At 44.4% G+C, this 12,841-nt stretch overlaps 1 protein-coding gene across 5 annotated transcripts in view; it reads right to left on the reverse strand.

The window, feature by feature from the left end:
* Window positions 1-5,789: 5,789 nt before the first annotated feature.
* CYYR1 (cysteine and tyrosine rich 1) overlaps window positions 5,790-12,841 on the reverse strand; it is a 58,443-nt gene continuing 51,391 nt past the window's right edge. For all 5 annotated transcript variants that reach the window (XM_074600127.1, XM_074600119.1, XM_074600137.1 and 2 more), the window contains exons 3-4: window positions 9,930-10,087; window positions 5,790-6,813 (exon numbers count right to left, since the gene is read on the reverse strand). In XM_074600127.1, coding sequence (XP_074456228.1) covers window positions 6,680-6,813; window positions 9,930-10,087 — 292 coding nt within the window. In that variant the 3' untranslated portion in view covers window positions 5,790-6,679. The remainder of the gene's footprint in view (window positions 6,814-9,929; window positions 10,088-12,841) is intronic.

Consider the following 12,841-nt stretch of genomic DNA (forward strand, 5'->3'; position numbering starts at 1 on the left):
TATTATTCAAGCTTCAGGGTATAATGAAAGCGTTTGAGTCCCACTACGTAGGTCCACTGGATTCCCAGCCACAGATGAACATTTTGTTTAATTAAGCACAGACTAATCACCAACAAGTTACCACCTGTGTAAGACCAAAGAACATTAGACATCTAAAAATTAAGCCAGGAAGTGTATTACACTTCAACAAAAAGGGTAAAAACAATTTCCCAGTTGAGTGACTGTTCACAAAGGTCCAGACACGAAGCAGGGGGCTACAGGTACTGAAATCACAAGGCAGCCCCAGGGAACGTCTTGGCTTTGCAGTTGCGCAGATGGCCAGAGAGCACCCTCCCCATCCATTAAAGATGCTCTCCAGTGAAGGAAAACAGAAACATTCAGAGAAGAGGAGACATACTATCAACCTGATAGCTGACAATACACAGGGAAAAAGACATTCCGTAGACCTGAGCTAAACCAGAAAGCAGATGTGGCCATGACTTCTTTGTCCATTTCCCTTTCTTCTTGTTAAACTTACTGACCACATACACAAGAGTTTCATCACAAGCAAGGCTTGGGCTGAGGGTGATCTCAGGATGGCTGCCGGACAGCTGCCCTTCCTCCCCTGAAGAGGAGGCAATGTTTAAAACCAGAGTAAGGCTGACTCTTTCAGAGCCAGGCCCCTCCCGGGACGCTCCTCACCGTGGTGGTGCAGGGAGGCAAGGGCTTGGAAAGTGTTTCCTTGTGATCAGCGCTCTTCGGAAAAGCTCTTTGGCAAAGCAGCAGTAAAAGAAGGACACAGCCCTGAGGGATCTTGAGGGTGCATGTAAAATAAGGGCAATTGAGATGAGTCACCGGTAAATATGCTGTTAATATAAAAAAGACAAGGCAATTTGGATAAACTGGCGAAGGTTGTACCAGCGTTCAGATTAGTTCCTGTAAAGGAGGACTTCCCATCAATACAATGAGGGATCTAATGAGAGAAAGTTGGGGGTGGTTTACTGGCCATGAATAAAATGGTTTTGCCTGTGTTCCTGAAAATGAACGTAGCATAGATGTGTTGCGAAGGGCTAAGATGCGTTGTGTCATGGGCTACGAATGGCCAGCTTGGCATTAATGCAAGAAGGGAAAACTGCCTTGAAGCGCCCCCCCTCCCCCCAGCAGGTTTCTTGTGCGTGAGCAGAGGGCTCAGGTGAAGACTCAGGCCTGGGGAAAACCAGCATTACACAGCTCCCACTTCAGCTTCCCTCCTGCAGCCTTTGGCTCTTTCAAATCAGCTGCCTTCGCTGGCAGCAGGCCAGCTCGCCTCCATGAAGGAACCGGCTCCATATGCCAGGCTGACAAAAAAAAAAACCCACCTTCTTCAGAAACATCTAAGTCTTTGGCTTTCCTTTTGTTTCTGTTGGCTTTAGTCCATTCTTAGTCATCGCTGTGATGGCAATGGCATCCCAAGGCTGCCCTTTCCTAGTCTCCTCCAAGGTCGCAAAATACTAATAGTGCATAGCATAACAAAAATAATTCACATTTTCCATTTCCATTTCCAGTGCTGTGTAAATATTGACCATTTAATCTTCACAGCAAACCAGACAGATAAACATTTCTGCTCCAGTTATTGCTTCCAGCACCTTGAGTTACAAAGTCTCTGAGCCAGAGCTCCCTGGATCCTTCTCTGGGCTGTTCTCCTGATGGCATGGCCGCTCCTCAGCGCACTCTGTGCTCTTTGCTTTCCCTCTTCCTACAGCGACAGGCACTGGCAGCAGCACCAGCGAGCCGTCCTCTGTAGCTCACACACACTCAAAAAGCCTTCACCATCTTGTTTCTCACCGTCTCCTTCCCTTTTGTGAAGTGAGGTACCATCACCCCTCCCTTCTTCAGTCCTCTGTGTGTTCATCTCTTTTGGCTGCACACCAAAATCATGACGGGGTGGGAAGGGTGTTTTTACAATAGGTGCACTGGAATCCAGGCTTGGACCAGGGATCTGCTCTTCTGACCTCAAATGTTGCTGCAACATAAAACCCACCCGTAGACTGGGGGTAGCCACTGGACAATAATAATGGGGACCACTTGATGTAAGGTCTTGGTCATTATTTTCTCAAGGTGTTTTGTCCAAGCACTGACATTTCAGTGAAACTGAAGAAATACATTCAATTTCTCTTAAATCTTTTGTGCAATTTCTGCCTCGGGGTGTTACATACTATTACTGTGTGCTGTTAAATACCTGTTGTGTTTTATTCCAAGGTGACTAAAATAATTATTTTTCTAGTTACTAAAGTATTTGGAGAGCTTCCAGCATGAAAGTGAATACAAAAATGCCAAACATGTACTATTCTAATAGACAGTCATCAGCGCTTTATGAACTATCCCATTACACCCAAAAAATATCATTGTGGTTTCACAAAGGGTCTCAAGAACATTCCCTTTAAATTGAAAGACTCTATTTCTACTATACCAAGAGCAGTGTTAATATCGATCCAGGTGCTCTGTGGAGCAATCTAATCTTTTCATCGTGGCACTATTGAAAATCTGGTCTAGTACACTGGTAAAACTGCATCTTTCAAAGTTACCAACATTAAAAAAGCAAATCGTTACATTTTTCATTAATTAAAAAAGGCTTATAATAGCATTAATGATTCTTTCATCGGAGTGTGTCATTTAGGTAATGGCAGCCTAGCACATTAACTTCCCTTGGCTTTGCCTTGGCCTTTTAACTCCTCCAACTGATTATTACCTAATTTGTAAAGTCTCCCAAATGGGTCATTAGCCCTTAAATACATTTCTCCTGCTGTTTGGTATGTACCCTAGAAACAGTAGGCTGTCAGAGAGCTAACTGGTTTGGAAGTAGCTCTTCCTGGGGAAAAAAAAAAAAAAAAGTTAAAGAAATGCCAGATTAAATTAAGTCTGTGAAATGAATCATGGCTTGAAATATCCCCGATACATGATTAACTAAGACATCACACAGAATGTATTTTTTTCCACAAAGGAGGACTGGCACCAGCGTGTATGCAAGCATATGTGCCCTTGTAAGCACCTGCAACTCCTGCTGCTTCCAACCCCTAACAGCGCCCGTGCAACCAGGCAGTCATCTAATGTGCTAAACTAGGAAACCACGGAGAAAGGCTGACGGCACCAGGTCCTGTACTCCTGACACAGTGACCTTCCCGCTCTGCCTCCCCAGCTAAGCCTCGAAATTGTGAGCCAAAAGCAGAACCACCCGAGATCACAAGAAAATCGATAGCAACCCAAGACCACAAGAAAATCAGTAGCATTTGGTCCAAGTATATGAACTGCCCTGGGCAACGCTACATTCACCACCCAAATTAGCGATATTGTCCACCGCCAAGCAAAAAAAGCAAAAGATCACTTGGCCTTTCTCAGCCATAGATCACATTCTGGTATTTTTTTCTCATTTTCCAATATGATGTAGGGCATGAGACTGAAATAAGTCGGTGTGACTAAGTAAAAACTCTTTGTACTAACCCACTCATCTGCAAGGAATTCATGCGAAACAGAATAAATGACTACTGGCCAGCAGTATCTGCACTGCAGGAACTTTGAATATGGAGGGAGGTATTGAACAAATTACATGTTTCCACACAAAGAAAATAACACTTAAGGTATAATAACACTTCAACTTTTTCAACTATATAAACTAATACAACTTTAGCATTAGCGAATGGTCCCACTCGTTTATGCAGCAACAACTTTGTTCGATTCCTTTACTTTTATAAATCTTTCAGACTCCCTCCTCCTCTTTGGCTGTCTCAGTTGGCTTGCTTCTCTGTACAAGTTCTACCTGGTTTGCTGGAAGGGCAACACCTTTATGTTTTATGTCCTCAGCAAGGACAAGAGATGTGATGTCCTTTGAGATAAAAATCATTGTCTGGTATGACCCAACATACGCAGATGTGCAGAAGGTTAATTAACATATTAAAATCAACACCCTCACTAGTGTTTTCACAGCAAACAAACAGCTCTTTATCACTATTAAATTCTCAATTTCCATATTTTCCCCTGGAATAAGCCACATATACACTGTAGGTACTTCGGTCACTGTGACCTTTGTGCAGTATCATCAGAGGCAACATGCAGTTGCAAAGCTGAAGAACAGAGGACTCTGTGATCAAAGACTTCTAGTTATTTTCCAGAAATGCCTTTTTATTTAAGAAATCTGCTTTATAACTTGTTCTGACAAATCTCATGGCTGGAGAAATTCTTCCTCTAAGGGAAGATTTACGATCCATAGGATAGTTTTCTTTCTCTGTGTTTTTCAGGAGACTGGACTCGTCAAATACAAACTGCTCTTTGATTTGTTTGTCTGCATGTTCAGCACAAAGAAATGAAATAGAAGAATGGGAAAAATGACAATACTCTTTATCTATAGGTAACTTTTTGGCACAGAAATATCATCCGGTGTGATCACCTGGAAAGTGCTGAGGTACTAGCGTAGAATGATGTGGTAGGAACAGATTTCCCGCAGAGAAAACTGCTTATTCTGTTCTTCACGCTGGCCACCACGTTGGCAGGCACATCAATACCCTAGCAGATGGTTTTGAGTAGGGACTGCCAAAATACCGCATGCAGAAGGTTGCCCTTCATGGAAGGATTTCAATTGAGGAATATCCACCTCTTGAGAGGTCATGGTACCAGCTGAAATGTCACAGGGCATAGCCCAGAGCAGGAATAGCTGTAAAGATAACATGTTCGGGACAGAAATGAGAATACAACTTTCCTTCCCTTGAGAAGACTCCAAGGAACGAGCAGCAACCAAAACCTGTGACACAGCTCAGTTTTCCTCTGACTGGTTTGCAAATGCCCAGGTGGCTAATGGGCTGGTGACTCAAGGCTCAGTTTGGCCAAGGGCCACAACACAGATCTTCTGAACTTACAGCGTCAAGGACTGAGGCCGCTTGCGCTTTCAAGTGGGGTTTCGAGAGGATAAGCTTAGTCAGCCTGGAAAGGACAAATACAACTACTAACCCTGAGCAAGAACAGTCAATAAGGTCTTGTTTACAAGAAAGCCTCTGAATAACTTTTGTGCTCAAAGTTAAAAGGTTGCTTGAGCTCTTCCCTGAATCAGGATTGAATGACAAAAATATCAGGCCTAGGGGCTGACAAGAGGTTGTCAGCGGACCTCACTTGGGATATGGTACCACCTTTTGCAAGCTGTTTTTTTATTCATCAGTACGCTGGTATGCCTGAAAATAAGATGAGGGCTACACTGGAAAACATTTAAATATGTTCTGATCTCTGGGAATCAGAGGTAACCTGCAGTCTCTCCCTCTGAAATGGACCTGATGCCACAGCTGTCCTAAACTGTAGGTGCCATATTTTTTGTCACCTTCTGCAATTTTGGCTGTAGCATTCTCAAATTCCCAGCTACCCAACTCAAACTAAGGACGTTCGTCACTTTTAAATCCCCAAAGGGAACCACTGTCTTTGTGTTTCACATATAAAACTGAGAAAAATACTAGCTTTACCATTGAAGAACAATGCTTTAGGTAACCGGATGCTCTATTCTGAAATCAAATAGCTGCTGCTGAATTACAGTTAGCCCCATAAGTATAAGGAACGTTTTAAATCACGAAGGCCTGTATTTCACATAGTAGAGATTCAGTAATTTTGAACAATATGCGTGACAAATGCAAAAAATATTACTGATCACTTACAGTTTTAAAATGCCCAGGACAACATTCAAAAGTAATCTCATGCTCACAGTCTTTCTACTCATTGCTTTGGTTAGGCTGAGTATCATTATTATTGGTAAACAATATGATTTGTTTTTTTAAAAAAATAGTCTTTATGCGATTCAATTGAAGACAAACTATGATGTTTTAATATTTGGGTTGTATTTCTTCTCCCACTTATGAATTTCCCGATTCAGTTGTTTTTTTTTTTTTTTTTAAAAATCAAAGTATCATTTGCTGATATAAAAAGCATTGTAGCATATTCCCAATGTATACAGTATTTAAGTCCAGGTAAAAGTAAATCAGCTATAAATTAGTGTTATTTCACATATAAAAATGCTCTTTGTGTTTACATTTGAGGCCACAAACTAGTCCCAAACTGTTTAAAAGTTGGCACTTAAAACAACCTGCACATGGCTAAAAATAGCATCCATCATTTTTTGGTTATCAAATAACTCCAACAGCACTTCTCTTTGTAATATGCTTTTCAGACCAATATGCACAGCTGATCATTGGGCATTATCAGCCTGAAGCAGAAACTGAAAATAGCTTCAGTCTTCCTTGTTCTTCCTTATTCCCCTTATTTCAAGGAAAGGCACAACACCTGAAGACAACAGTTGGGAGTTTTCTGCCAGAATAAGCCCCATGCGCTGCCTTTTGCGCTTTGGGAACAGCTCGTTGAACCGTTTGCATCACTTGCATGTTCTTACATGGGCAGAGCCCCGGTCCCACCCACTGTAGAGGGCTGCGGCTGAAGCCAAGCACTGATGCAAAGTACTGCTCATCAGGCATTAACTTACAGGAACTGTTTCTTTGGTCACATGTTGTTTAATCATGAAACACAATGGTCTGGAGCGGACAGTATTTTTCTTCATCCTGGCCATGGCAATCCTCACAGGTTATTCCAACACCTGGTGTTGATGCAAACCCCATCCTATGTCCCTGAGCTGACAGTATTTGTCCCAATGGTGCTGGCTGTTTCAACAGGCTGTTAATATCCACGTCAAGCCATGTAATTATTTCCCTGAATATCCAGGGTAAGGAGGGGGTGGGGGATACTGTATTGAAGTCTGTGGAGTTGGCGTGTAAGGTGGAGGTAGGTCAGCTGGGTACTCCATTTCGTATTCGTAACTGTATGGTGGTGGAGCCACTGAAATGGGAGAAAAAAGAAGAGATAGTTAAAAATCTTTTTTTCAGAGGAAGGCCCCCAAGTATTTCCTAGTTGACATTCAGACTTCCATACAACAGATGTAAAGTCTCCTGGCAAATGCGCTCACTCTTTTTTCAGGCTGTCATTATATAGTCGCTATATGTCAATGCAAGTCCTTGCTTATTGCCCTGTCCTTCTCTGCTTAGCCATGTGCCCACCGACATGTTATGCTGCTAACAGTGTTTTGAGCGGCCACATGGCAGATGATACCAAGGTGATGTGACAGAGCTAAACTTTTTCAGGGGAGGAAGGTTGGGTTTTATCAGATCCATCCCCATTCACCCCCTTCAGCAGCAACATGGACTTACGTTGTCTCAAATTAATGGTGTATCCAGGGCTGTTGCTGATCTCGACAGAGCTCTCGACCACCCTCTGGATCCCCAGGAGATGTGTGCCACGTCATGCCATGCCATGCCAAACACAGCTGAAAGCTCCTCACTGCACAGCAGCGTCACACCTTCCAGGGCAAATGCTGGACATCTTCCCAGGATATTCCCTGGGCTCAGGCTGAGGAAGAACAAAGCTTTCACCGTGTTTACCCCAATGGAGACATCTGAGAAGCGCCCTCCATTTGTAAATGGTGATAAATATTCACAAACAGCTGAAAACATTTTCTCAGCTACTTCTAATAACCTTACAGAGGAAGGATGAATTCCGTGATCAAGAAGACAATAAATTCTGCAGAATGATAGCACGGTAGGAACCTAAGGCTCCGTATCAAGACCTCATGAGAGTAGTCTCTACAAATTTTAAGGTCCAGAGCCTGCTTCTTCTCTGTTCATGTCATCATGGATGCTCTCCTAATCTCTTCCTAGATGTCTCAGGCAGACTGGCAGTGAAACAGCACTTGAATAGAGAGGAGAAAGAAACCTAGGATGTTTGTGGTAGGGGATGAGACCCAAATCCCAACGTGCCATGTAAAGCGCTCCCAGCTCTCTGAAAAACCATCTGCGACTGTGTCTGAGGCCAAAGGAAGGACATCCCCTCGCTTGCTGTTCCTGTTTAAAACAGGTAATGGCAGGGGGGAGGGTTGATCACAAATCCTGCGGCCAAAGCCAGGTCAGTCGTTACTCCAGAAGTGTTCATGACAACGGGGAGCAGAGAAATAATTTCAGAGCTTCCCCATCCTCCAAAATCCTGCTGCTGCTGAGAGGAAGAACTGCTCGAACTAATGTTTGCAGCAGGAAAGGGGAGCATGCAGAGTCAAACTCCTGGAGGTGGAGAGACAGGGGTGAGTCATTGCAGGGGCAGACTTGGGGAGGAAAAGGCTACAGCCTTGGAGTCTTCATTTTGCTCTTGTTTTTACAGCTTGCAGCGACTATTAGATTCTGAAATAGCTCTTCAGCAACTCATGGCTGAGAATATTGCGATTTTCTTTCATTACCCATCTCTCTATGCAAAACAATGTTGCAATGATAAGGATGATTATAGATGGTTTTAGTTTAACTAGAAAATAAGAGCATGAGAGAGAAAACAGACACTCAGAGCAGTCAATGTGATAAAGGAACACATAATAAATATTGCATAGCTTGCCTGTAAGTATACATAATGCACCTGGGGTTTGCTGCAACCTTCACAACAGGAGGGAATATAAAGGCAGGGAATCTCTAAGAGTGGGATGAGGGGACTTCATCCGTGAAACACCATTGCCTTTTGTTGCAGTGAACTCTCAAGTTATCCCAAGGCGATTGCTCCCAGATTTGTAATTAACAGTGTCACTGGAGCAAAGACGTGGCTGCATTACATAAACAATGTTATGCTGCTTCCAGGGTCAGCTTTCCTCTTCAACAACAGGGCCACTTTCACATGGTAGGGAGTCCAGACAAATGAGCCTTGCAGACCTCAGCTGGCTGGGTGCGGATCCACCTTTGGATGTACCCCAAAGGCTGGGGTAGCACCTTTGGTCCTGTACCTCAATCCTAGACTGCCACGAGTTGGCAAGTGTGTCGCAGACAGTGGCTCTGCACAGAGCTAGCTCAGGTGCAGCCTGATGTACCAGTTCCCACTCACTATGGGCACAACTGCACTGCAGCAGACCCATGAGAGGAGGTGACTGTCCCCTGGGGTGCCCCAGAGCCTGTGACAGCTTATTAGCTCAGTGCCAGATCTGACTAAAGCTCTGTGCCTCCCCTGGTGCTGCCCTGCACCTAAAAACACATTACACCAAACCAATGTAAATCCACAGAGAAGCCTGCGCTGAGCACGTCCAGCACTAAAAGCCAGAGCTAACAAGCACCGCCAGATCTCAGCTAACTTTGACCAAGGCACTGTGAGCATCTCTGCGCCGCGCTCCAAGTTCCTATCATTTCAGGCAGGGTGCCAGGAGGATGCAGAGAGCTCGCTCCGATCCAGCACCGCCTGCCAGCCAGCAGTCCCTCCTGGGACACACAGCAGAGAACACACCGCAAAGGCGCTTGGGTGCCTTTCTAGAAGTCATCAGGGATCCCGCAGCACCCAGCAGGGTTTGTGAGCTCTGGCCGAGTACCAGCCAGCTCGGGCTGCGTTGGACTCCACATGGCACCACTCAAAGCCTTTGCGCTATGATCCACAGACCTTATTCTCCAGGTTTTCCCCTCTCTGTGATATGCCAGGCCCCCATTATATCAGACAATGAAAGGGAGCCGACTGCACGTGAACAAGAGCAAATACAAGAACCAGAACACAAAAGAAGAATAACTGATCTGTCGCCAGAGAGCCTCTGGCACAGGGAGAAGGTCTATCCTGCACTATGCAGCATCGCCCTGAGCGAGGTCCCAACGTGCTACTGCAGGCACCACTAGCCATACAGCTGTGTGAGTATGGCACCCCGCCAGACCTCATTAGCCCACTGAGGAGCTGAATAAATTAGCCCAGGCAGAGCGCTGCACTGACGAACGCTGTGCACATGGAGCCGTCTTGCGTTTCTCAGCAGGGAGTCGTGCTGTTCCCCTCTGGACTGAGAAGAGCCGGCTGCTGTATTCACGTCCCCCCTTTACTGCGGAGCCGTAACTATCCAACGATATGGTTCTTACCATGAACACGGGTACTCATGCAGGGGTGTTATTTTGCTTCCTTACCTGGGTATGTACTGATAGTGTTGATGTGCGTAGTTCGGATGACCCCTACTCGAGTCCCACGGTTGTTCTTCATGCACATGCAGATACAGATGGCAATCCCGGCAATCACTCCCATTATAAATACTATACCGAAAACAATTCCAGCTATTGCAGTGCCTCTGCAAGGGGAAGGGAAACACGCAGTCAGTCTCAGCCAAACAGTGTTTACAAAAAAAATTCTTTTCTCAAGAGTGGCACCCATTTGAGAAAAAAAAGGACATATTTATTACTGAAAATGCTGCAAATTTTGATCCATCAGGGCACCTGAACAGAAGAAATGAAAGATCTCTGAGACCAAAATGAGAAACTCTTTCAAAGTCGCCTTTGCAATCGTGCCAGATCGCTCTGCTGATTTACCATACATAGAATATGCCCATTCAAGGCCTTCTGAATTCAACAACTTTTAAATATTATCAAGAATAATTTCTTCCCTTTCCCCTCATCACACAAGACTTTTTTTATTTCCCTAAAGGCATCGGTATGATTTTCTTTTGAAAAGAAAGACTAAGTTATCCTCAGTAATACATTCCAGAAGCGTCCCGAAGAGCTTGCATGCTGTGCTTCCACAGGAATGGTTTTGTCATTGTTTTATCTTAGGTCAAAAAGTCCTGCTGCTGCGCTTCTGAGCCCACAGATTAAGGAGAGACTCCTCTTCTTGAGGATGAGCAGCAAGAAGCAAAGCAAATGCCCACTCTTTCACACATCTGCTGCTGCAGCCAGCGTAAGCATTTGAGGCTTAAACGATTTCTTTTAAAACGGTCCAGAGGAAAGAATTTAGCTCAGCCCCTTAAGTAATGAATCAGACTTGCCTTGACATTATATACAGAAAGGAAAGGAAGCCTTATTGCACTGACACATGGGAGAAAAACCTCACCAAGAGGCACAGAAGAACTCCCAATAATACTGAGGGCAAAATCAGCTTTTCTGATGAACCCTAGTTCACTCAGGTTTGTTGTCAGGCGCATAGGCAGTGAAGCATATGTTACATGAAAGATGGTATTTATAGCCTGGCCTTTTTATGAAAAAAACCCGGTGACTTGCCAGAAATATTCTTATTCTGTGCATCTCTTCATCTCCCAGCAAAGATTTCAAATAACAGCCTTGCTGGTAACTTTTTTACTGGACATTTTAATCAATCCAAACTGATAGTCTGTCAACATGAATAAGCTCCGCTAGGAATTGTTGCAATGCAGGGAATAAAACAGGCACTGCAATACGACAAAGACAAACATTAAAAGGAGTCTAAACCACTGTTTGGCTTCCCCATACAAGTGTAGGAATAAGCAGCAGGCCTGATTTTCAAAATGCTGCTAGCCTACTGGCTTCCAAAAAAGTTAACAGTCAGGAGGGACTCAATACTTGAAAAATCCGTCCTTCTATTGAGGAACCTAAATATGAATTTAAGAGCCTGTTTTTAGGCCCCAGCTATTGAGGAACTTGGCCAAGATTTGCAGTAGAATTACTGAATTACATAGCAGAAGTAAACACAGACAATTTGCTGTCTTACTAAAATACACTGCCAGGGAGCTAAATTGCTCTCTCCTGTTATGTAGCAACGAATGAAGAGTGTGCAGGGAGAGCAAACCTGTTAATATTTTGCAGAATATATAAAGGCCTAATTTATGAAACCTTAACTCATGGCAGCAAGCACCTGTCCATAAAACCAGTAGCTCAAGACAGGGATGTGATCAAGTGCTTTGGTATTAACCACTACGAGCAACTGAGAACAACCCTCCCCACCCCCCTGCATCCCTGATGGTTTGCATCTAAGGAAAAGATAATCCAATGCTCTTGGAAGATGTGATCAAGACACTCCCAGTTTTCCCATCCAGCTCTCTCTGGGAACTTTATCTCTACCTTGAGAGAAACTGCCCTATAAGAAAACAGTTTGATGCAGGAGGAGACACTTTAACACAATACTCTCTTCATTCCAGAAAGTTTTCTTATAATACCACAACTAAAAAATCCGGCATAGTGCTAGGTACCCCTATTAAAAAAACACAAACAGTGAATCACTAATGCTTTTGCTATGCTCATTTAGTGGATGAATCACTGTGCTCTTTGCTGGGAGCATTGCATTGCAGAGTTGCAGGGAACTCTACTATGCTGAAATAATCCCTCTCCCAGGTGGAAGATGCAGAACCAACCACTGCTGACCACTGGCCTCAGGTCCTGCATTGCATTTCTGCTTCGTACACAGCCCACTGCTGCCCAGCTCCTGAATCCCAGGCTGGGATGCAGGAGCTGATCTGCCTGGCTGAACTGCTCCAGTCTCAGAAACCACAACAGTTTCTTGCACGTCTAACCAGCTACACCCCGAGCAAAAACCAACCTCCATCCTAAAGGCTGACAGAGGTGGGTAGCAAATAGCACACGTTACCTTCCCAGCGCTAAATCCAAAGTTCTGTATTAACAAAGCCCAGTTTAAACACAGTTTAAACAGCGTTTGTCTCAGCTGTCTTCAAAGGCAAAGGTGTCCCATTTGTTGCAGACGTGGTCAGCCAGATGCCATTCAGTCATCTGCCCTGAGTGATGGGTTGCGCTCTTCAGGCACCGGTGCCTACCCGACAGCCAGCCTCACTCCCAAAGCCCCCTCTCCTCTTCTGCATGAACAGGAACTGCTCCAAAGCAATATCGCTCCACTAATTTAAATGACAATTCCACGATACTTCACATAAGATGTAAGAGTGTTCATACGGAAAGGAAAAGAGATGACAAAAGGTCCAATACCACCTTCAAAAGGAGTTCCCACCTTTCCTGAGATATTAAGCAGATACCTATAAACCTGCCAGCTTGCTTTGGGTGACAGAGCTGAGATCTGAGGATTCACTTGCAGTCCCACAGCTTTTCCTAGTGCCCCTTTGGTGGTGCTG

Source organism: Larus michahellis, chromosome 1, assembly GCF_964199755.1.
Source record: "Larus michahellis chromosome 1, bLarMic1.1, whole genome shotgun sequence".
In the NCBI taxonomy this organism is placed as follows: Eukaryota; Metazoa; Chordata; class Aves; order Charadriiformes; family Laridae; genus Larus; species Larus michahellis.